Genomic DNA, 26,718 nt, shown 5'->3' on the forward strand with positions numbered 1-26,718 from the left:
ATTACTGAATGAGACATCATGCATCTGAAATCCACTGAGACTTCTCCCTGCTGTGTGTTATTACACCTGATCGCTGATCCTGGATCAATCAGTCTGGACTGGTTCAGACTGGAGAAACTGAGTCCGTCATCCTGATGGACAGATCTTTAATAGTTATCATATAAACATCATCACACTTTCTTATGCTTTGGACCTGGTTCAGACTGGTTTAGACCTGGTTCAGACTGGTTTAGACCTGGTTCAGACTGGTTTGGACCTGGTTCAGACTGGTTTGGACCTGGTTCAGACTGGTTTAGACCTGGTTCAGACTGGTTTTGGACTGGTTTGGACCTGGTTTGATCTGGTTTGGACTGGTTTTAGTAGTAGAAACCTACAGCAGTCTGGTTCTGGTTAGAGCCAGTTAACAGTAAGTCAGAACCAGAACACACACACACACACACAGCTGCAGATACCTGTGGACTGAGTCACCTGGACACGCCCCTAATGACTTAAGACTACTGTAAAACACTGCCGAAGGGGTGTGTGTGTGTGTGTGTTGGTGAATGGAGGCTGTAAACAGTTGATTTCACTGTCAGTAGAATCCCAGCTGTCAGTTTTATTAAAAATCATCAATAACAACTCTTTCTCCCTCTCTCTCTCTCCCTCTGTCTCTCTCTCTCTCTCTCCCCCCCCCCTCTCTCTCTCTCTCTCTCTCTCCAGGAGAAGTATCCAGCTGTGGTCTCTCTTCCTGGAGGCTGCAGGTCAGAGGTCATGACCCTGCACCACCCTCAGCTTCCTGGGTAAATGACATCACTTCCCTTTCTCTGTCTGATTTAATCTGTCTGTCTGTTAAAGACAGACAGGTAAGAGAGACAGACAGGTGAGAGAGACAGACAGGTGAGAGAGACAGACAGGTCAGAGAGACAGACAGGTCAGAGAGACAGACAGGTTAGATGTATGAATGAAGTGTTTATAAAGAAGTTGCAGTGAAACTTTCTTGTACCTGAAGGAGGATTCATCAGCAAAGAAAAACACACAATACACAACACACAACAATACACAACACAACACAACACAACACACAACACAACACAACACAACACAACACACAACAATACACAACACACAACAATACACAACACAACACAACACACAACAATACACAACACAACACAACACAACACACAACACAACACAACACAACACAACACACAACAATACACAACACACAACAATACACAACACAACACAACACACAACAATACACAACAACACAACACACAACACAACACACAACAATACACAACACACAACACAACACAACACAACACAACACACAACAATACACAACACACAACAATACACAACACAACACAACACACAACAACACAACACACAACACAACACACAACAATACACAACACACAACACAACACACAACAATACACAACACACAACACAACCCAACACACAACAATACACAACACACAACAATACACAACACACAACACAACCCAACACACAATACACAACACACAACAATACACAACACACAACAATACACAACAATACACAACACACAACACAACCCAACACACAACACACAACAATACACAACACACAACAACACACAACAATACACAACACACAACAATACACAACACACAACACAACCCAACACACAACAATACACAACACACAACAATACACAACACACAACAATACACAACACACAACACAACCCAACACACAACAATACACAACACACAACAATACACAACAACACACAACAACACAACACAACACACCGCTGCCATTTTCATTTGTTTACAGTGGAAATGACTTCTTCGTTGGTAGTTGGTTCAGCAGTAAGGTGAAACACGACACTGTCACATGACGATCTGCTCAGGTCTCCACACAGCTGCTTATCATGTTGTTATGTTGATGTGGGTTAACATCACAGTTCATCTGTCAGCAGGTGCTCCAGTAATAATAATAACAACAATAATAACAATAATAATAATAATTCATATGAAAAACATCAGAGTTTTTGTCTTGAATCCACAGTTTAATACACCTGAGTATGAAACTTCAGTTTGTGTCTGACCTGTCTCTCTCTCTCTCTCTGACCTGTCTCTCTCTCTCTGACCTGTCTCTCTGCCTGTCTCTCTGCTTGTCTCTCTCTCTCTGACCTGTCTCTCTGCCTGTCTCTCTCTCTCTGACCTGTCTCTCTGCCTGTCTCTCTCTCTCTGACCTGTCTGTCTCTCTGCTTGTCTCTCTCTCTCTGACCTGTCTGACTCTCTCTCTAGTTGCGTCCTATTGGTCCATTGGTCAGTTGAGGTGTCCAGAGGGGGCGGAGTCACTCCAAAGATCGACCTGCTGACCAAAATCCCAGAGAGAGGTGAAGATACTCTCTAATACTACAATATATACAGTATACAATACTACACACTCACACAGTATAATACTACACACTCACACAGTATAATACTACACACTCACACAGTATAATACTACACACTCACACAGTATAATACTACACACTCACAGTATAATACTACACTCACAGTATAATACTACACACAGTATAATACTACACACTCACAGTATAATACTACACTCACAGTATAATACTACACACAGTATAATACTACACACTCACACAGTATAATACTACACACTCACACAATATAATACTACACACTCACACAGTATAATACTACACACTCACAGTATAATACTACACTCACAGTATAATACTACACACTCACACAGTATAATACTACACACTCACACAGTATAATACTACACACTCACAGTATAATACTACACTCACAGTATAATACTACACACACAGTATAATACTACACACACAGTATAATACTACACACTCACAGTATAATACTACACACTCACAGTATAATACTACACACACAGTATAATACTACACTCACAGTATAATACTACACTCACAGTATAATACTACACACACAGTATAATACTACACACTCACACAGTATAATAGTACACTCACAGTATAATACTACACACTCACAGTATAATACTACACACACAGTAAAATACTACACACACAGTATAATACTACACACTCACAGTATAATACTACACACTCACAGTATAATACTACACACACACAGTATAATACTACACACATAGTATAATACTACACACTCACACAGTATAATACTACACACACAGTATAATACTACACACATAGTATAATACTACACACTCACACAGTATAATACTACACACACAGTATAATACTACACACTCACACAGTATAATACTACACACTCACAGTATAATACTACACTCACAGTATAATACTACACACTCACACAGTATAATACTACACACACAGTATAATACTACACACTCACACAGTATAATACTACACACTCACAGTATAATACTACACTCACAGTATAATACTACACACTCACACAGTATAATACTACACTCACAGTATAATACTACACACACAGTATAATACTACACACACAGTATAATACTACACACACAGTATAATACTACACTCACAGTATAATACTACACACACAGTATAATACTACACACTCACACAGTATAATACTACACACTCACAGTATAATACTACACTCACAGTATAATACTACACACTCACACAGTATAATACTACACACACAGTATAATACTACACACTCACACAGTATAATACTACACACTCACAGTATAATACTACACTCACAGTATAATACTACACACTCACACAGTATAATACTACACACTCACACAGTATAATACTACACACTCACAGTATAATACTACACTCACAGTATAATACTACACACTCACACAGTATAATACTACACACTCACAGTATAATACTACACACACAGTATAATACTACACACAGTATAATACTACACACTCACACAGTATAATACTACACACACAGTATAATACTACACACACAGTATAATACTACACACTCACACAGTATAATACTACACACACAGTATAATACTACACACACAGTATAATACTACACACACAGTATAATACTACACACTCACACAGTATAATACTACACACTCACAGTATAATACTACACTCACAGTATAATACTACACACACAGTATAATACTACACACACAGTATAATACTACACACTCACAGTATAATACTACACACACAGTATAATACTACACTCACAGTATAATACTACACTCACAGTATAATACTACACACACAGTATAATACTACACACTCACACAGTATAATAGTACACTCACAGTATAATACTACACACTCACAGTATAATACTACACACACAGTATAATACTACACACTCACAGTATAATACTACACACTCACAGTATAATACTACACACACAGTATAATACTACACACATAGTATAATACTACACACATAGTATAATACTACACACTCACACAGTATAATACTACACACACAGTATAATACTACACACACAGTATAATACTACACACACAGTATAATACTACACTCACAGTATAATACTACACACACAGTATAATACTACACACACAGTATAATACTACACTCACAGTATAATACTACACAGTATAATACTACACTCACAGTATAATACTACACACACAGTATAATACTACACACTCACAGTATAATACTACACACTCACAGTATAATACTACACACACAGTATAATACTACACTCACAGTATAATACTACACTCACAGTATAATACTACACACACAGTATAATACTACACTCACAGTATAATACTACACACTCACAGTATAATACTACACTCACAGTATAATACTACACACACAGTATAATACTACACTCACAGTATAATACTACACACTCACAGTATAATACTACACTCACAGTATAACACTACACACACAGTATAATACTACACACACAGTATAATACTACACTCACAGTATAATACTACACACTCACACAGTATAATACTACACTCACAGTATAATACTACACTCACAGTATAATACTACACACTCACAGTATAATACTACACACTCACAGTATAATACTACACACTCACAGTATAATACTACACACTCACAGTATAATACTACACACTCACAGTATAATACTACACACACAGTATAATACTACACTCACAGTATAATACTACACACACAGTATAATACTACACACTCACAGTATAATACTACACACTCACAGTATAATACTACACTCACAGTATAATACTACACACTCACAGTATAATACTACACTCACAGTATAATACTACACACACAGTATAATACTACACACACAGTATAATACTACACTCACAGTATAATACTACACACTCACACAGTATAATACTACACTCACAGTATAATACTACACTCACAGTATAATACTACACACTCACAGTATAATACTACACACTCACAGTATAATACTACACACTCACAGTATAATACTACACACACAGTATAATACTACACACACAGTATAATACTACACTCAGTATAATACTACACACTCACACAGTATAATACTACACTCACAGTATAATACTACACACACAGTATAATACTACACTCACAGTATAATACTACACACTCACACAGTATAATACTACACACACAGTATAATACTACACTCACAGTATAATACTACACACTCACACAGTATAATACTACACACACAGTATAATACTACACTCACAGTATAATACTACACACTCACACAGTATAATACTACACTCACAGTATAATACTACACACTCACACAGTATAATACTACACTCACAGTATAATACTACACACTCACACAGTATAATACTACACTCACAGTATAATACTACACACACAGTATAATACTACACACACAGTATAATACTACACTCACAGTATAATACTACACACACAGTATAATACTACACTCACAGTATAATACTACACACACAGTATAATACTACACTCACAGTATAATACTACACACACAGTATAATACTACACACACACAGTATAATACTACACACACAGTATAATACTACACTCACAGTATAATACTACACACACAGTATAATACTACACTCACAGTATAATACTACACTCACAGTATAATACTACACACACAGTATAATACTACACACACAGTATAATACTACACACTCACAGTATAATACTACACACACAGTATAATACTACACTCACAGTATAATACTACACACACAGTATAATACTACACTCACAGTATAATACTACACACTCGCAGTATAATACTACACTCACAGTATAATACTACACACTCACACAGTATAATACTACACTCACAGTATAATACTACACACACAGTATAATACTACACTCACAGTATAATACTACACACTCACACAGTATAATACTACACACACAGTATAATACTACACTCACAGTATAATACTACACACTCACACAGTATAATACTACACACACAGTATAATACTACACACACAGTATAATACTACACTCACAGTATAATACTACACACTCACACAGTATAATACTACACTCACAGTATAATACTACACACTCACACAGTATAATACTACACTCACAGTATAATACTACACACACAGTATAATACTACACTCACAGTATAATACTACACACTCACACAGTATAATACTACACACACAGTATAATACTACACTCACAGTATAATACTACACACTCACACAGTATAATACTACACACACAGTATAATACTACACACACAGTATAGTACTACACTCACAGTATAGTACTACACTCACAGTATAATACTACACTCACAGTATAATACTACACACTCACACAGTATAATACTACACACACAGTATAATACTACACACTCACACAGTATAATACTACACACACAGTATAATACTACACACTCACACAGTATAATACTACACACACAGTATAATACTACACACACAGTATAATACTACACACTCACACAGTATAATACTACACTCACAGTATAATACTACACACTCACACAGTATAATACTACACACACAGTATAATACTACACACTCACACAGTATAATACTACACACACAGTATAATACTACACACTCACAGTATAATACTACACTCACAGTATAATACTACACACACAGTATAGTACTACACACAGTATAATACTACACACACACACAGTATAATACTACACTCACAGTATAATACTACACACTCACAGTATAATACTACACACTCACAGTATAATACTACACACTCACAGTATAATACTACACACTCACACAGTATAATACTACACACTCACACAGTATAATACTACACACACAGTATAATACTACACACTCACAGTATAATACTACACACACAGTATAGTACTACACACACAGTATAGTACTACACACACAGTATAGTACTACACAGTGTCGGTCTTCTGGATGTTTCCGTCTCTCAGCTCTGCAGACGGACTCGTCCGGCGCTGCCGGCGGCGCCGCGGACGCCTTCCAGAGCCTGCTGAGGATTCTGGGAGCCGAGGCCGCCGTGGAGAGCCTGGTCAGGGCCGTCAGCGCGTAGACAGGAAGTGACACGCGCTGCAGACAGGAAGCGACACGCTGGGAATATTTCATCATGTAAAAACCTTCTGATAAAATCGAGTTTTTATTTCCCCCTCCTGGTGAAGTGTGATGTCATCATTAAAGACACTCTGTTTTCAGGAAGGAATGAAATAAAAAATAAATGAATGAAAAAAAAAAGTCAAATTCTGAATCTTTTTTTTGTCATTTTAGCGTGGGAAATTAGCTGAGTGACTGTGATGTGTTTTGAAAGTGGGCTGCTGCGTCAGATTCACGCCGAACGTTTTCCTCACCTCCGGCTCAGTGAGAAGAGTGAAGGAACAGACAGAAAGGTTTTAGTCTCTTAGAAATTCTTTATTCAATATAAAGAGCTCTGTTGTTATCACTGGACCAGGAACAGCAAAGAGCTCATTGGTCAGAATCTAAAAAAATAAATAATTTAAATACAAAATGCCAGACAGCAACGTCCCCTTTGTATTTCCAAATAGGTTTTTCTTCTCTCAGCTATATACACACACGCAGTATTAGAAGTCTTAGGTATCACAGTGCTGTGATGTTTCTGTTCATAATAAAGACCCAAAGACCCAAAGACCGGCAACACCCGGAGCTCCGAGAACGAGTCTGAAGCCGCCGCCGCTCCGTCCCCGAGGTTTCAACTCCGACTCCCATCGAGTTCAACAACAATCCATCAACCTGATCGGTGACATCACAGCACGCCGAACAGCGGCGTCTCGCTCAAACCTCGCGCCGCGTCCTCGGCTCGGGCCGACGCGCCAAAATATCGAATATCACAATATTTCATGATATAATTACAATCCACCTGCTGTTCAACATGTGGCAGCAGTCGGTCTCTTCAGTGTTTTTAACAGAGCTGTGACCAAGTGCTCGAGTCCCAAGTCAGTCTCAAGTCAAGTCCCAAGTCTAAATGTAGATCACCAAGTCAAGTCCAAGTCAAGTCCAAGTCAAGTCCAAGTCATTAATGTCAAGTCTCAAGTCTAAATGTAGAACAGCAAGTCAAGTCAGAACAAATATATCTAGTTTGGAAAGACTTTTCTACCTGAAATTCACTGTTTTAATTCAGTATTTTAATAGTGATTTTAATTTAGTATTTTAATTCACAGATGATTCATCCTGAAAAACTGAACTATTTTATAATCAAAAGGTCTTAAGATGACTCCTAACTTTAATAGTAACCCATAATGTGATTCACTTTCATACCAGCCAGACGTGTGACCAAGTCAACTTTGCTCGAGTCCCAAGTCAGTCTCAAGTCTTGAGGCACAAGTCCCAAGTCTAAATGTAGATTACCAAGTCAAGTCCAAGTCATTAATGTCAAGTCTCAAGTCTAAATGTAGATTACCAAGTCAAGTCCATGTCATTAATGTCAAGTCTCAAGTCTAAATGTAGAACAGCAAGTCAAGTCAGAACAAATCAAGAGTCCAGTATCAATTTAATATCTTAAAGAAAACTAAATATCTAGGACTTTTCAATGCAATATGGTTTTAATAGGATAAAAACTTGGTAAGAGCATCATGAGTTTGATTTCTATAATCAGTTTCAACTTCAATAAATTCAATCATTCCATACAAATTCAGAAAACAGAATTTAAATTCAGTCGTCCGCTGGAACAAATCTCATCACTTTCAATCTAAGTCATTTACACAAACACAAGATCTCAAGTCAAGACTTTAGAAACCTTTTCAAGTCATCAAAGTACAAGTCAGAGTCAAGTCCCAAGTCACCAGAACCCAAGTCAAGTCAAGTCTCAAGTCTTCTCTTCATGGATCAAGTCAAGTCTCAAGCAGTTAAAACTAACTCGAGTCCACATCATGTGACTCGAGTCCCCACCTCTGGTCTTTAGTGTGTTGTTGAAGTCGATGGGAGTCTATGAGTTGAAACCTGCAGCAGAACAGACAGCAGCAGCTTCTGACCGGAGACTCGGTGCTGGATCACACTCTGCATCAGTAATGGAGAGAGGAAGAAACTAAAATGACACCGGTGTTACGGATCAGTTTGTACCCCCCCTCTGTTAGCTCTGTGTTAAATGGTTCCGGTCTCTGCCGCCTCTTCAGTTAGACAGTTCTTCAGATCAGTGGTTGGTCGGTTCGGTCCGTCCTGCTGTCCGCTCTCCACACAGGGGTCGGAGGTCAAACCGTCTCCCGGACTGCCGCACAGCTGTCGGTCAAAAAGAGGGGACGTAACCGGTCCAGACAGCTGAAGGCAGAGGTCAAAGGTCGTACTGTGCAGAGCGACAAACCCCCGAGCGGACAGACCGATGGAATCTGATTTGATTTACTCCATTATCTCATTCCGACTATTAAAAACGCGTTGTGTTGATGGACCGCGTGACATCACCCTGCTGCTGACTGACAGCTGTACAGCCAATAGTGTTGCCGCTTGCAGGCGGGGCATACAGCGCCGCCGCCGTGCGATTGGCTGCTGGAACATCAGCTGACCGACTGGAGCGCCGGACCGATACTGACAGCAGCTGAGATGGAACGGTTTTCTGCAGTGTGAGGTTTCAGTCTTGTAGTGTTTTTTTGTTGTTGTTGTTTTTTTTTTTTGGGGGGGGGGGGGGGGGGGGAGCTCTGTATCAAGTGTTACCAGTTTATCAGAAGCCTTCAGGGCTGCTGGGAGGTTTGGTCCGGTTTATTCTGGGAGCGGTTCAGGGTCTGCTGACATCACCGTCCTCTCCCCCTCCCTCCTCCTCCTCCCTCCCTCTCTCCCTCCCTCCCTCCCTCCCAGCCGGCCTAAAGGCGTTGGGTTTAAACAGCAGGTGTGTGGGGTCAGAGGTCAGAGGTCAGAGCGGCTGCAGTCACACGGAGCTCCATCTGATCTGCTGTCAGTTTACATCAGACTCCATTCAGTCTGACAGCAGATCTGCAGCCTGTAACAACATGAGATTTAACACACACACACACACACACACACACACACACACACACACACACACACACACACACACACACACACACACACACACACACACACACACACACACACACACACACAACCCACCAGAACATATAGGCACACTGACACACACACACACCACTGTGCTCAAACACAACAAGCCACTTATGGCACAAAACACTGGAGCAGCAGCATAAAGCTCTGTCTGTCCACCTGTCTGTCCACCTGTCTGTCTGTCTGTCCACCTGTCTGTCTGTCCACCTGTCTGTCTGTCCGTCCACCTGTCTGTCTGTCCACCTGTCTGTCTGTCTGTCCACCTGTCTGTCTGTCTGTCCACCTGTCTGTCTGTCTGTCCACCTGTCTGTCTGTCTGTCCACCTGTCTGTCTGTCTGTCTGTCCACCTGTCTGTCTGTCTGTCTGTCTACCTGTCTGTCTGTCCACCTGTCTGTCTGTCCACCTGTCTGTCTGTCTACCTGTCTCTCTGTCAGATCCTTACACAGACAGAGTTCGGTCATGTTGGCTACAGTCCGCTGTGGCTGTTGCCATAGTAACTGGTGATTCTGTGGTCTGTTACCATGGTGACCTTATGGAGGACTGACTCCGTCTATATATGGCTCCGCCTCTGTCCCCACCCTGCCAGAGGCCCCGCCTACATTCACTTTAACAAATATGGCCGAGGTTTTTCAGGAAGTGACATCATATATACATCATAAACCGAGGATATGTTTCTCTCATCAACCTTATGTCCTTTTTTTTTTTTTTTTCCTCATTGTTTCTCCGGCAGCAGTATCGCCGCGGAGAAAGAAGGCAGAAAGGAGTGGTCAGATAAGGGTCAGGGGTCGTCGCCGCGGCAACCCCGTCTGTTCAGGAGGCGAATCACAACTCGGCACCAAAATGGAAGGAAAGGAAAAAAAAGACCCCGATTAGTTTCCAATAAATATTAAAAATCACAGAGCGGAGAAAAGAAGATTTGTACAGAGTTGAGGTTCGCCTCCTCCGTCGACACCGGACCGCCTCAGAGACACTTCCTGGTGACCGAGCGGACTCGGCGGTGTCGACTCGGCGGTGTCGACTCGGCGGTGTCGACGCGGCGGTGTCGACGCGGCGGTGTCGACGCGGCGTCCGGCCACGGCGCGTCACACCGGGTGGAAGAGCAGCGTGCAGTCGTCTCTGTCCCGCTCCAGAGCGCTGTACAAGCCCGGCCGGGGGGCGGAGCCTCGGGACAGGGCGCCGCCGCTCCGCAGGTAGAAGGAGACGATCTTCTGGTCCAGACGCAGCTGGCGGGGGATGCTGTCGCACGGCTTGGGGTCCAGATCCAAGATGGAGACGGAGCAGGAGAAACCAGGAGGCCTGCAGGAGACAGAGGGACAGTCAGGAGACAGTCAGGAGACAGAGGGACAGTCAGGAAACAGTCAGGAGACAGTCAGGAGACAGAGGGACAGTCAGGAGACAGTCAGGAGACAGAGGGACAGTCAGGAGACAGTCAGGAGACAGTCAGGAGACAGTCAGGAAACAGTCAGGAGACAGAGGGACAGTCAGGAGACAGAGGGACAGTCAGGAGACAGAGGGACAGTCAGGAGACAGAGGGACAGTCAGGAGACAGTCAGGAGACAGAGGGACAGTCAGGAGACAGAGGGACAGTCAGGAGACAGTCAGGAGACAGAGGGACAGTCAGGAGACAGTCAGGAGACAGAGGGACAGTCAGGAGACAGTCAGGAGACAGAGGGACAGTCGCTCTGCCTCCACCTGCTGGACAGAACCAGCTGCTGCAACACTGAAAAACCACCAGCGTTTAGCTTCCTGTTCTCCTCTCATTCTCTTTTCTCACCCTTCATCCTCCTCCTCTTCCTCGCTGCTCGGCACCAAGGCGACCATGATGGAGCAGTCCTTGGCTGTCATGGCAACGCGGTACTGCTGAACCTGTAGCCAGGTTAAGAGAGCGAGAGCGAGAGAGAGAGAGAGAGAGCGAGAGAGATGCTGATATGTTTGAACTGAAGCTGACATCACAATGACATCAACAGTCTACCGGAAACTCTGAACACATCATAAAACACAGAATATCACTCACTAGCTCCCTGGTTACCAGAGTTACCATAGCAACCAATAAAACACAGCAGGCTGTGCATTATGGGAATTATCAGCACAGCTGGAACATACTGTTACTGGCTGAAGCTTCCAACTGGATACCAAACAAAATGTAGAAACCAGAAGATCTGTGGTTACAATAACTGGTGCAGTGTTACTGCTCTGCTCCCACTGGGAGCAGTGCAGTGTGAACACTGGGAACACTGGGAGCAGTGTGAACACTGGGAACACTGGGAGCAGTGGGAACACTGGGAACACTGGGAGCAGTGGGAGCAGAGCAGTGGGAACACTGGGAGCAGTGGGAACACTGGGAACACTGGGAGCAGTGGGAACACTGGGAGCACTGGGAGCAGTGGGAACACTGGGAACACTGGGAGCAGTGGGAACACTGGGAGCACTGGGAGCACTGGGAGCAGTGGGAACACTGGGAACACTGGGAGCAGTGAGACCTTGGCCAGAGCGAACTCCACTGATCCGTCGTCGTCCGCTGGACATTTCTGCAGTTTCTCCAGGAAAGCCTCGTCGTACGGCCCGTCCACCTGTAGACGGCTCCTGACACACACACACACACACACACACAGGAAGTGACATCACAGATCATACTACATGACAGGAAGTGACATCACACACTCAAACTACATGACAGGAAGTGACAACACAGATCAAACTACATGACATCATGACAGATTGCCACAGGATGATTCAGCTCTGGAAACCTGCTGCAGTACTGTAGTAACCTCTAGTACATGTAGTATTACTGCAGTACAGTATTTGTACGGCAGTACTGTGCTGACTGTAGTACTGCAGTACCTCTCTTTGGGGAACTCCAGCAGGTGTTGCTCCACTCGGCGGTAAAGAGGGAAGAGTCCTTCGATGTCCAAACTGTCCAACATCTGAGTCTGCAGGATCCTGGACAGAACGCTGTCTGAGGGCAGAGCCTGAGGACCTGCAGGGAGACAGGCAGAGAGGCAGGTGAGAGAGAGAGACAGGTGAATAACCTGTTCTCCTCACAGGTCCAAACCCTCAAGGCCTGGAAATGATCAAACTCATTTTCCATACTTCTCCTTTATATAAGAGAACAGACAGGCAGGCAGGCAGACAGGCAGGCAGACAGGCAGGCAGACAGGCAGGCAGACAGACAGGTACTGACCGTGGCGGCTCCTCTCTCTGCTGGCCTCACAGAAGCTCCTCCCCTCTCCTCCTCTGTCCGTCCCCCCGCCTCCGTCACCCCCCCCTCCACTCAACAGGGCGTTCACCAACACCTGAGAGAGAGAGAGAGAGAGAGAGAGAGAGAGAGAGAGAGAGAGAGAGAGAGAGAGAGAGAGAGAGGGAGAGAGGGAGAGAGGGAGAGAGAGAGATGCTGAGTCCGATGAACTGTCACTCATCTCAAAGCAATTTCAAGATCACAACAGCCAATCAACAAAGGGGGAGGGGCTTAAATGACATAACAAATCGAAACTATCAATAGATACAGAGGCCCCTCCCCCTGCCCTGATTGGCTGTTGATCATCTATATGTACTGATCCCAAAGTGACTCGGGACAGAGTTTCCTATTGACTGGTGATTGGCTGGTGTTCCTCGTCTATATCTATTGATCCCCAGGTTGAGCTGACGGTTTCTGATGAGTGAATCCTCACTGCATGAAAACATGGAGGAGCATGAAGCATCCAGCTGCATTTTTGTTTATTTCTATTTGGTCAGGTCGCAGCTTATCATGAATTATGTGCTTGTTGAATAGACAAGGTTATAAATATCAGTCTTCCCATCATGCACTGCTCTGGTCTAAAACCTCTTTAACCCTCAGCTCCATCTGCAGGACTAAAGAGGATTGTTCGATACGCGATATGGGGTTCACGATTCGATACAACCGTGATACGATGTAATAAATAAAAGTTCAATGTAGGCTTAGGCCGATATTTGATAATATTGAATATCGCGATATTTCATGAATATCGCAATAAAATCCAATACCCCCTCCAATAGCCTAGAAATTTGATGTAATTTAGAAGAAATAATGGGACTCTCAATGGGACTTATCTGTTTAAATAAAGGAATGAATGAATGGATGAAACCGGTAAAAAGGTCAAGACCACAACCAGGATGGATGAGTTTCATCATGTAATTGCCATGAACTCTGAACAGCTGGAAACAAGTGAGTTTGAGGTTCATACTACTTTAAAAAGGATTGAAAAGTCTGAAATCTGGATCTCTGAACCTGCAGACAGTCCAGGTCTAGTTGAATCTGTCAAATTTCTTCTTCTCTTGCCTTTGACTGTGTCTGATGTTTTATTTCTTGTACTATATGTTCTCCTTGTTTTACCATTTCTTACTGTTGTTTTATTGTGTTGTTATCTTTCTGCTCTCCCACAGTTGTGTAAAAAACAGTTTTCCTCGCTGCCGTTCACCTGGATGAAGTCGTTGAGGACGGCCTTGCTGCTCATGTGACTGTTGATCCGGTTGTTTCCAAACAGGAAGTACGGTCTGAGCTGCTGCAGCAGGGAGCTCAGATCCAGGAAGTCCTCACTGCCCTCCTTACCGCCGTATATACACTGACCGCCCTGAGAGACAGACAGGCAGAGAGACAGACAGGTCTCCTTACCGCCGTATATACACTGACCGCCCTGAGAGACAGACAGGCAGAGAGACAGACAGGTCTCCTTACCACCGTATATACACTGACCGCCCTGAGAGACAGACAGGCAGAGAGACAGACAGGCAGACAGACAGAAAGGTGCGGTTGTGTCTCACCTTGAAGATCTTGAAGTTGTTCTGAGGTTCTTCTATCAGGTGTTTGATGGCAGAGAACATTCTCTGTCTGTTCCTGAAGAACAAGAGAGAAACACAGACTGAGGAGGAGGAGGAGTAGCAGTAGTAGTATCAGTAATAGCAGAAGTACTAGTATCAGTAGTGGTAGTAGTAGTAGCAGAAGTAGTAGCAGTAGAAGTATCAGTAATAGCAGAAGTACTAGTATCAGTAGTGGTAGTAGTAGTATCAGAAGTAGTAGCAGTAGAAGTATCAGTAATAGCAGAAGTACTAGTATCAGTAGTGGTAGTAGTAGTAGTATCAGTAGTAGTATCAGTAATAGCAGAAGTACTAGTATCAGTAGTGGTAGTAGTAGTATCAGTAGTAATAGCAGCAGTATCAGTAATAGCAGAAGTACTAGTTTCAGTAGTAGTAATAGTAGCAGTAGCAGCAGTAATAGCAGTATTCTCACCCTGAGAACAGGTCTAGAGGACAGTACAAACTGGGTCTCTTCCACTTCGCATTGGCCACCTGTAGAGACCGACAGGTAGAGAGAGTCAGTGTGGTGTGAAGGCTGTCAGGGACACTAAAACGCTCCACTGGAACCAGGAGGAGAAGAAACCTAAATGGCTACCATTTTAATAAAAGGGCAATATAGAGTCAGATATCAGTCTGAGCCTCACTCCCTCCCTCCCTCCCTCCCTCCCTCCCTCCCTCCCTCCTATAAAATGTCAGAAAATGGTGAAAAATGTCGATCAGTGTTTCCCAAAACCCAAGATGACGTCCTCAAATGTCTTGTTTTGTCCACAACCCAAAAATATTCAGTTTACTGTCATAGAGGAGTAAAGAAACCAGAAAATATTCACATTTAAGAAGCTGGAATCAGAGAATTTTGACTTATTTTTCTTAAAAATTAATCCGTTTAATCTGATTAATCGATTATCAAAATAGTTGGCGATTAATTTAATAGTTGACAACTAATCGATTAATCGATTAATCGTTGCAGCTCTAGTATAGTTGTATATTTGTAGTTGTAGTATAGTTGTAGTATAGTTGCAGTATAGTTGCAGTATAGTTGTATATTTCTAGTTGTAGTTACCTTGTAGTGTTGGTGCAGTATAGTTGTAGTATAGTTGTAGTATAGTTGTAGTATAGTTGTAGTATAGTTGTATATTTGTAGTTGTAGTTACCTTGTAGTGTTGGTGCAGTGTAGTTGTAGTATAGTTGTATATTTGTAGTTGTAGTTACCTTGTAGTGTTGGTGCAGTGTAGTTGTAGTATAGTTGCAGTATAGTTGTATATTTGTAATTGTAGTTACCTTGTAGTGTTGGTGCAGTATAGTTGTAGTATAGTTGCAGTATAGTTGTATATTTGTAGTTGTAGTTACCTTGTAGTGTTGGTGCAGTGTAGTTGTAGTATAGTTGTATATTTGTAGTTGTAGTTACCTTGTAGTATAGTTGTAGTATAGTTGTAGTATAGTTGCAGTATAGTTGTATATTTGTAGTTGTAGTTACCTTGTAGTGTTGGTGCAGTATAGTTGTAGTATAGTTGCAGTATAGTTGCAGTATAGTTGTATATTTGTAGTTGTAGTTACCTTGTAGTGTTGGTGCAGTGTAGTTGTAGTATAGTTGCAGTATAGTTGTATATTTGTAGTTGTAGTTACCTTGTAGTGTTGGTGCAGTATAGTTGTAGTATAGTTGTAGTATAGTTGCAGTATAGTTGTATATTTGTAGTTGTAGTTACCTTGTAGTGTTGGTGCAGTATAGTTGTAGTATAGTTGTAGTATAGTAGTATATTTGTAGTTGTAGTTACCTTGTAGTGTTGGTGCAGTATAGTTGTAGTATAGTTGCAGTATAGTTGTATATTTGTAGTTGTAGTTACCTTGTAGTGTTGGTGCAGTATAGTTGTAGTATAGTTGTAGTATAGTTGCAGTATAGTTGTATATTTGTAGTTGTAGTTACCTTGTAGTGTTGGTGCAGTATAGTTGTAGTATAGTTGTAGTATAGTTGCAGTATAGTTGTATATTTGTAGTTGTAGTTACCTTGTAGTGTTGGTGCAGTATAGTTGTAGTATAGTTGCAGTATAGTTGTATATTTGTAGTTGTAGTTACCTTGTAGTGTTGGTGCAGTATAGTTGTAGTATAGTTGCAGTATAGTTGTATATTTGTAGTTGTAGTTACCTTGTAGTGTTGGTGCAGTATAGTTGTAGTATAGTTGTAGTATAGTTGCAGTATAGTTGTATATTTGTAGTTGTAGTTACCTTGTAGTGTTGGTGCAGTATAGTTGTAGTATAGTTGCAGTATAGTTGCAGTATAGTTGTATATTTGTAGTTGTAGTTACCTTGTAGTGTTGGTGCAGTATAGTTGTAGTATAGTTGTAGTATAGTTGCAGTATAGTTGTATATTTGTAGTTGTAGTTACCTTGTAGTGTTGGTGCAGTATAGTTGTAGTATAGTTGCAGTATAGTTGTATATTTGTAGTTGTAGTTACCTTGTAGTGTTGGTGCATGCAGAAGCGACACACTTTGGTTTTGATGTCTTTGCTGACGTGTTTGGAGGACGGCAGGAAGCCACACTTAGGCTGAAAACACACACACACACACACACACACACACACACACACACACACACACACACACACAACAGGTGAGAAACACACACTTCATCAGAGAAGCCTAGCAGAACAAACTGAAGTCTGGACTGACTCATATTCAGCTGTTTCTTCACTGGTATGAACACCACAGAAGAAGAGACAGACAAGTCCATCATGATAAAGTTAGAGGATGTCAGGTTAAAACTGACATGCTCGTGTGAAGTGTGAAGCTAAAGAAACCAAATACAGAAATACAACAAAGTCGAGGGTTCATCTGTGTGTGTGTGTGTGTGTGTGTGTGTGTGTGTGTGTGTGAGTGTACCTTGATCTCGATGCACAGAGGAGGAGTGTGTGTTGTCTGGTGCATGCTGGGAGTGGTCAGGTTGGGCAGACAGAGAGCACAGCCACTGTAGATATCCATCACTTTATCACAGCGCCAGGCTGCGCACACACACACACACACACACACACACACACACACACACACACACACACACACACACACACACAGTTAGTTTAGAGCTGGTTGGTTGCTAGATTGTAGTTGCTAGAGTCTAGTTTATCAAACTAGACTCTGCCTGTTCTTCACTGCTGTCTAAAGAACAGTCCTGGTTCCACAGAGAACCTTCAGTAGTTCTGCGGTGATGCGAACAGGATGGAAGGTCCTACCTGGTCTCTGATGTTGAACTTTGATTGACAGCTGTCTGACAAACTCCAGAGGCAGTTTGACCACTTCCTGAAGAAGAAGAAGAAGAAGAAGAAGAAGAAGACGACCGTCACTTTAGTCCAGTTCAAGAACAAAACATTTTATTTGTCAGCAGGAGATTAGTGGTGTTGTCAGTCTCTACAGGCTTCTACTGCTCTCTACTGCTCTCTACTGCTCTCTACAGGCTTCTACTGCTCTCTACTGCTCTCTACTGGCTTCTACTGCTCTCTACTGCTCTCTGCTGGCCTCTACTGGCTTCTACTGCTCTCTACTGGCCTCTACTGGCTTCTACTGCTCTCTGCTGGCCTCTACTGGCTTCTACTGCTCTCTACTGGCCTCTACTGCTCTCTACAGGCTTCTACTGCTCTGTACTGCTCTGTACTGCTCTCTACAGGCTTCTACTGCTCTCTACTGCTCTCTACAGGCTTCTACTGCTCTCTACTGCTCTCTACAGGCTTCTACTGCTCTCTGCTGGGCTTCTACTGCTCTCTACTGCTCTCTACTGCTCTCTACTGGCTTCTACTGCTCTCTACTGCTCTCTACTGGCTTCTACTGCTCTCTACTGGCTTCTACTGCTCTCTACTGCTCTCTACTGCTCTCTACTGGCTTCTACTGCTCTCTACTGGCTTCTACTGCTCTCTACTGCTCTCTACTGGCTTCTACTGCTCTCTACTGGCCTCTACTGGCCTCTACTGGCCTCTACTGGCTTCTACTGCTCTCTACAGGCTTCTACTGCTCTCTACTGGCTTCTACTGCTCTGTACTGCTCTCTACTGGCCTCTACTGCTCTCTACTGGCTTCTACTGCTCTGTACTGCTCTCTACTGGCCTCTACTGCTCTCTACTGGCTTCTACTGCTCTCTGCTGGGCTTCTACTGCTCTCTGCTGGGCTTCTACTGCTCTCTGCTGGGCTCTACTGCTCTCTACTGCTCTCTACAGGCTTCTACTGCTCTCTACTGCTCTCTACAGGCTTCTACTGCTCTCTACTGCTCTCTACTGGCTTCTACTGCTCTCTACTGCTCTCTACAGGCTTCTACTGCTCTCTACTGGCTTCTACTGCTCTCTACTGCTCTCTACTGGCCTCTACTGCTCTCTACTGGCTTCTACTGCTCTCTGCTGGGCTTCTACTGCTCTCTGCTGGGCTCTACTGCTCTCTACTGCTCTCTACTGGCTTCTACTGCTCTCTACTGCTCTCTACAGGCTTCTACTGCTCTCTACTGGCTTCTACTGCTCTCTGCTGGGCTCTACTGCTCTCTACTGCTCTCTGCTGGGCTCTACTGCTCTCTACTGCTCTCTACTGGCCTCTACTGCTCTCTACTGGCTTCTACTGCTCTCTGCTGGCCTTTACTGGCTTCTCCTGGTCTCAGAGGAAGGTGTTTCTTGTTGTTTTGCTCAGACTCGCTCAGTTTAAACTCCACAGGCTTTTTGCTTTGTGTTGCCAGGAAACAGTGAAAGACTTCTGAGCCCGTTGCTCAATGAGTTGCCCGTTGCTGGGAAAGTTGCCCAGCTACATTGACTGAAACACATCAGTATTCCACCAGTCAGCTGATGCTGCTTCCAAACTCATTCTTCAGCTGATTTGATCAGTTTATTATGGAAGTGACACTGAACAGAGTGAATCAGACTCAGACACTTTCCCCACCTGATGCCAGATATTCATTTAAATGGTTTTCCTACCAGCAGCTTGCAGCAGGAGGTAACGGCTTTGTACCACAAGGTGGCGCCAGATCGTTCGATTACAAATCAATAGAATGGAGTAGACTAGTGGATGTGAAACAGCACTCTCTCTCGCCTTCACCGGCCAATCAGAGGCGAGTATTAACGACAGATGACTCATCTGGTTTGATTCTCAATATTTGCAAGTTAAACGATCAGAGGCAGCACGCTGCTTCACTTCACACTGAACAGGCAGTCTGATCAGACTGCTGTAATATAAGTGGATTCATTATGATGGGTGTTATGAGTCATGATGCTGTCAGTCTTACTCCGCTGTGGACGAACTTCTCTCCCAGCAGGCTGCTCATCACACTGGAGCTGAAGTCAACGATGTTCTGGATCTGTCTGAAGGCCTGCTCAGGAGTCTGAGAGACAGACAGGCAGACAGAGAGACAGACAGGCAGACAGAGAGACAGACAGACAGGCAGACAGAGAGACAGACAGGCAGACAGAGAGACAGACAGACAGGCAGACAGGTTATGAGTTTGGAGTCAGCTCAGTTCAGTCAGTTTCTGTTTCCTAAAGTTAGATCACAGAGAAGCTCTGATCTGTGATGGGATGGAAAAGCAGTGGCGGCTCCACTGACAGTGACCGGGTCAGCAGTGACTTTGTGGAGCCACAAGATGCTGAGTCGTCACAACAAAATGACGTTTATATTTCAGCGTTGCTAACAAGCTAGGAACCAGAATTTAAAGCTCATTTGGGTTCAGGAACTCACACAGAAACCTCATGGGTCGATAAAGTCAGAGACCCATTCGCTGTCAATGGAGCACGTTATGTGATGTTTGATGTATTTGATGTCTTTGACATGTTAGATGTTTTCAGAGCTCCTGCTGAAAGAATGATGACGTGCATTAGGGTAAAAAACAACAAAAGTCAAATTCTCAAAAATGACCTGAGAGTTAAAATGTGACCCGCCTGTTGTTAATGCTGAAGCTACAATGCAGACAGACTCAACTTGCATTAAATAATGGATACATTTTGTTTTTTTCCACTCACAGAGCGATTGTACGGCGTCAGAAGACTTAGATTACTGTGCGGAGTCATTTTATGGTTATTTCTTATTATTTTTGTAACTCTAAAGAACGGTCCTCAGAGACTTCAGTTGTTTTGGAGAAGGCTGCTGGAGTTGTGTCATGAGGGTGAGTAGATAATGACTGAATTTTCATTTTTGGTTGAACTATTCCTTTAAGTAAGTCTCTGTGTGTGTGTGTGTGTGTGTGTGTGTGTGTGTGTGTGTGTGTGTGTGTAAGTTGTTCCAGTGGATCGGTCTTGTCTCCAGCTTGGCAGAAAGCACACTGAATTGGCACAAAAGCCTAAAAAACCTAAAAAGAAAGACAACTAGAGCTGCAACTAATGATTATTTTCATTATCAATTAATCTATTCATAATTTTTCTGATTAATCGATTAATCATTTCATATATACATTGTCATTGTAAAATAAAGACAAATGTCCATCTCAGTTCAGAGTCCAAAGTGATTCTTCAGGTTTCTTCCTCAGTCTGAGCAGCAGACAGAAACACAAACTCATTTAATAATGAGATGAAACAGAAAAGCAGAAAATCTGTGAAGCTGGAACCAGAAAATGTTTGGTATTTTTATTTGATAAATGACTAAAACGATTACTCATATATAATATAGTTGATTAATTTTCTGTCAATCGACTAATCAATTCATTGTCTAGTCGTTTCAGCGCTAAAGGCAAAAAAATTTATTTCTCCTTTCATTTACACAACTTTTTGTTTGTTTCCCAACAGTCAAAACACTGGAGACAGGCCGGTCTGCCATGAGCTGCTGCAGGTTCACATGCTGCTGAGTCAGAGCGCCGCCTCAGTGTCACATGACAGTGTTTCACACAGAATTCAAATCTATTTGTGGTGGTAGGTGGGTTGGGCGGGGGCGGCTTTTTATTCTTGTATTCTATTATATTGTCAATATATAGGCTATTATCGATAAAGGATCCCATTACCTGAATGACTGAAAAATAATAATTTGTGGCGGTCAGTGCTGATATTGTCGTGGGCCGCCACAAGGTTTTCTATGTGTGGGAAACCCTGCATGATGCTACTTCACTTCCACATGTTTGAGTAGTGGGAGACAGGCTGGAAGCAGCAGACGACCGGTTCACACCGGATCGGTCCAGATCGGTGAAACCACATTCAGGTTTAAAACGATGGATGGTTGGTTTGCAGGTTAATCTGTTTTCCAATCAAATCTAGAACAACAGAGGAATCACCCTGGCGGCGTAAGAGGCTCCGCCCACTGAACCTCCACATCAGCAGAGCTGTGATACGGTTGTTCTGAACCGATCAGGTATCAATATCAGTATCAGGCCCATACCAGACTGAACTAAGTCCTCTGCAGCCTGAGGCCGAGCTGCAGCTCCGGGAGAGTTTCACCATGAAACAGTAAATAACAGACTGACAGTCTGAACATCAGACTGTAACAGTCAACATGGGAAGTAGAGCTGAAACAATCTAAAAAAAAATCTAATTGACAGAAAGTTGCAATTGTGATTTAAACTGTGATTCATATCATCACAAGTTTTTCTTGTCCTAAATGTTTTAGAACTTTAAAATTGTTTAGAGAAAAGTTATTTAGTTAAAAACTAGATGTGAGTGAGCAGATTTACTGAGTTTGAGTCTGATGAAGTCTCCTTGTTCACAAATCCTGTTTGGGCCAAACTCTCTCTGAAGAAACTAACTGCCGACTGAGATTTGGAAATTGCAGAAGTTCATATTGTGATTTTGAATTTTTTTACATTAATTGTTCAGCTCCAATGGAAAGGCAGATGAAACTTTACAACGAGCTCAGCGCCGCCTTGCTGAAGAGGATGCACGGTCGGTGTGTGTAATGTGAAGTACTAGTATCAGTACTCGGTATCGGTGAGTACCCAAAGTAATATTACTTGTACTCGGTCTGATGAAAACAGTATCGGTGCACTCCTAGTTTTGGTCACAAAAGTTTATAATAATTCACTTTATTGTTCTGCTGTCTGGCAACAGACAAAGACGGTTCTTTACCATATGAAATAGTTCAGATAGTTGAAATAGTTTATTATCTGTGTGTTCAGGTGCAGATAGCTGCCTGGAATGACACTCAGCTGTGGGTTCCTGCTGCTGTAGGAACACACACACACACACACACACACACACACACACACACCGTACCTGCGGAGCGTTCTCGGAGTCCTCTGCTGGGTACTTGAGCAGGCGCAGAACCCTGGAGTGCTGCAAGAACACAAGACAGAACCTCGTCACTGTTGGGTCAAACTGTTCCCCTGCGTCCTGATGAGGAACAGAGTCCGACTCATTAAACAGCAGGACTGCGGTGAGGCGGAACCTGAACGGAGAACAGGTGTTCTCATTAGAACATTTAGAACACAGGCCCGGTCACATCGTGTGCGACCGCGTCTTTTGAGTCCTGACCCACGGCAGAGGAGACCGGGTCCCATGTGAGCTTGTCAGCCGGTTACAGCACTGAAGTGACGTCTCGTCCTCCAACATCCAGCTGGTTGCACAACAACATGACCAGACTGGTCCTGTCAGCGAGGCATTCCATCTGTGCTGCGTGTCACAGAGTCGCTTAAAAAACACAAACCGACGTGACGTGACGTGACGTGACGTGACGTGACGTGACGTGACGTGACGTGACGTGACGTGACGAATGAGGCGATCCGGCTGGGAAACCGGTTTCGGCCGCCGGAGGAGTCGAACAAGCTCTCCTGTCCCGCTCCCCGGCGGCAGCCTGCCGGGCCGGTCAGTCCAGGGCTGCGGCCTCTGGGCGACATCGCTCCATCCAGAGTCCGTCATGTCAGGAGATCCATCGGGATGTTACGGGCTAAACCGGCTCTAACGCGCCGCTTCCCTGGCGCACAGCTCAGACTGTGTTCCACCACCCTGATGTTCACGTCGGCATAAACGATGTTCCCAAACAGCAGTCGGAAGTTTTAAAGTCCGACTTTTATCCACCTGCTCAACACCCTGAAATTATCCAATCGCAACATTTACATCTCCGGTCCACTTCCCACTTCCAGTCACGGAGTCGGCCGGTTTAGCAGCTACTGGGCCTACACACCTGGCTTTCCTCTGTGTGCTGCTCATTGCATAACTTACATCGATAACTTCAATCTGTTTTGGGAACGTAAACACCTTGACGGTCTGCACCCCAACAGACTGCACTCACACACAATCAGTCAAGCCTGGCACTGCAGGTAGTTTTGCATTGTTTAATGCCAGATCCCTGTCTAACAAAACTTTTATCCTCAATGATTTCATCTCATCTGGACTTCTATTTCTGACTGAGACCTGCTAAGTCCAGGGGCCAGTTGCATAAAGCTAGTTTAAGACTAGTTAAAGCCTTAAAGTCGAGATGAAACGGCATTTGGAGAGTATCTAACTTCCGTATCGTGACGTATTTCCGAGTGAAACAGGAAAGACAGGCGGGACGTAACGTTGGGAGGAATTTGATTTGAACGTTGAAAAGTGGGCGTGTCATAACACCCGAAGACACGCCGGAGTACCGTGCTGCTGCTAGCTAGCTAACTAATGAATCTTAGCCTCTTAGCTCTGTGCGCTATAAGTTGAAGATTGATTGATGGGTGGATGTCATGATATTATTGGTTGAAATTAGTTACGGGCATGCTTACGTAAGCACACGGCATATTTTGTTTTACAGGAAGAAAACATGATTGAATTTTGATATAAGAATACAATGAAATTGATTTTTGGTATTTTTTTTGGCATATATTGTTAAATAGGTGCACAGTATGACCGGGGATGTGATCTAAAAGGGTTAAAAAGGCATTTTTCATTTCATCTCGTCTTTAAGACTGGTCTTAGATTCTCAGGTTGGACTAGGCTGATTAAAACTGTCTGTTACATATTACGACACTTATTTTGAGGTAGGAAAGTTAGCCCCTCCCCCCTGGCTAATCTTAGTCAATAACTTTCTTGTTGTGGCAAAAAGATGTTAAAAGATGTTAAAAGATGTTAAAAGATGTTAAAAGATGTTAAAAGATGGCAAATCTTTGGTTTTTGGAAAGAGCCTGAAGAAGAGAGAGAGAGTCTTTAGAGACAGAAACAAACTGTATGAGGACTACAGCGATCAAGTAGTAGGAAAAGGTAAATATAAGAGTCTGTAGCAAGTTTGACTTAAGGTCACATTTAAGTCTAGGACTCGGTCTATCTTTATGCAGCTGGGGACTCCCTCTCTCTGAGCTTTGCCCTGACTATCATTTTCTGAATTGCCCAAGAATTCCTGGTGGTGGAGGGGGTCTTGCTGTTACTTTTAAAAACCTTTTTAACTGTAATCCTGTCACTGTTGATAACTTTAACAGTTTTGAGCTGGAGTGTGATTCCGTAATGGCTGTCTAACTGACTTTTCTGACTTATTATCTTCTGTTGGTCTCAAACAGGACAAGCACTATTATTGTGGGTGAATTTAATATGCATATTGATGCTCCGGTCGACCCTTTTGAGAGAGAGGAGGGTTGTGCATAATACTTTGCGGGTTCAGAAGCGACTTGTGGGTGACAGAAAAGTTTATACTTTGTCTAAAACATTCAATTTAAGCTCTCAGGTTTCGGTTTATTGCCGAGGAACCTGGAGGCTCGGCGTCCTCAGCGTGGTGACATTAGCTGTGACTCCCAGCTAACCAAAAGCTGCGTTTTGTGAAAACGGAAGACTTTATTGGAACTTTTATGGAGGCGTTGACATGATACCGAGGCCGATGACAGTCAGTGTAAGTTTGAGGCACCGAGCAGCAGGGTTAGCAAGGCGAGGCTGGCTGAAGTTCTCGTTAACGGTGTTTGGTGGAGCCACCGCCGGGACGCTGTGGCAGACACCCAGCCTCTCTCTGGGGCTTCACCAGCTGACAACAGCCCTGCCGTTAACTATCTCACTTCCATTTGTCATCCGTGACAGTGTTTTGTCTTCAGTGTGTTTCTACATTAACTCGCATTTTTTAATTTGTGGGAATACTCTAAACTCCTAACAGCTAGCTAGTAACGTTAAGCCAGCTCAGCTAGTAAACACAAGCTAACAGTTACACTCAAATCAAGACAGATGACATTTCACTCTACACCCATTAGCAAACTTTGCTGCGATTCACTCAGAAGTTCCTATCAGCAGCAACAGAGAGCTAAAGCTAAAGAAGTGTGAGCCGGACTGTCTGCCCTGTTGAAGCTAACAGGATTTACACTCTAACAGCTCCTCTTAGCTTAGCTTAGCTTAGCCTAGCCTAGCTGACTCACCTGTATGTGAGAAACCACCAGGCTCTTGTTTCCCTCTCCGTGATACTTCCAGTCATTCTCGTCCATTTTATCCAGTTCCATAACAACAGAGAGGACGAGCTGAACTCCGCAACCAGCCGGGAACTCCGACAAAACACTGCAACATACAAGTAGTACGACTACTA

At 43.0% G+C, this 26,718-nt stretch overlaps 2 protein-coding genes across 11 annotated transcripts in view; one reads left to right on the top strand and one right to left on the bottom strand.

Moving 5' to 3' along the window:
• The window catches only part of cenpp (centromere protein P), a 130,719-nt gene extending 123,077 nt beyond the window's left edge, over nt 1-7,642 (top strand). Inside the window, exons 6-8 of the mRNA XM_078283865.1 lie at nt 700-779; nt 2,289-2,380; nt 7,434-7,642. Coding sequence (XP_078139991.1) covers nt 700-779; nt 2,289-2,380; nt 7,434-7,552 — 291 coding nt within the window. The 3' untranslated portion in view covers nt 7,553-7,642. The remainder of the gene's footprint in view (nt 1-699; nt 780-2,288; nt 2,381-7,433) is intronic.
• A 2,503-nt stretch (nt 7,643-10,145) lies between these two features.
• On the bottom strand, nt 10,146-26,718 carry LOC139912430 (inositol-pentakisphosphate 2-kinase). 10 transcript variants are annotated; one of them, XR_013504904.1, is made up of 15 exons: nt 26,555-26,718; nt 23,472-23,531; nt 20,570-20,665; nt 18,550-18,616; nt 18,203-18,321; nt 17,779-17,868; nt 15,764-15,822; nt 15,298-15,370; nt 14,955-15,107; nt 13,700-13,811; nt 13,360-13,495; nt 12,999-13,101; nt 12,293-12,384; nt 10,938-11,814; nt 10,146-10,841 (listed from the first exon to the last, which is right to left on the bottom strand). XR_013504904.1 is itself a non-coding variant. In XM_078283861.1 (14 exons), exons 1-14 carry the CDS (start codon nt 26,633-26,635, stop codon nt 11,601-11,603), a joined length of 1,455 nt encoding a protein of 484 aa, XP_078139987.1. In that variant the 5' UTR covers nt 26,636-26,718; the 3' UTR covers nt 10,146-11,600. The 10 variants fall into 10 exon arrangements, 1 of the variants encoding a protein (XP_078139987.1); XR_013504903.1 differs by having other exon boundaries at nt 10,146-10,865; XR_013504899.1 differs by having other exon boundaries at nt 10,146-10,905.

This window comes from Centroberyx gerrardi, chromosome 5 (genome assembly GCF_048128805.1).
Source record: "Centroberyx gerrardi isolate f3 chromosome 5, fCenGer3.hap1.cur.20231027, whole genome shotgun sequence".
NCBI lineage: Eukaryota > Metazoa > Chordata > Actinopteri > Beryciformes > Berycidae > Centroberyx > Centroberyx gerrardi.

Coding starts and splice junctions, on each gene's coding strand:
- LOC139912430 (XM_078283861.1), bottom strand. CDS start 26,635: ATGGAACTGGATAAAATGGACGAGAATGACTGGAAGTATCACGGAGAG. Junction 13,496..13,699: donor CAGAGAGAGGAGCCGCCACG/GTCAGTACCTGT, acceptor GTCTCCCTGCAG/GTCCTCAGGCTCTGCCCTCA. Junction 12,385..12,998: donor TGGAGTTCGCTCTGGCCAAG/GTCTCACTGCTC, acceptor ACCTGGCTACAG/GTTCAGCAGTACCGCGTTGC.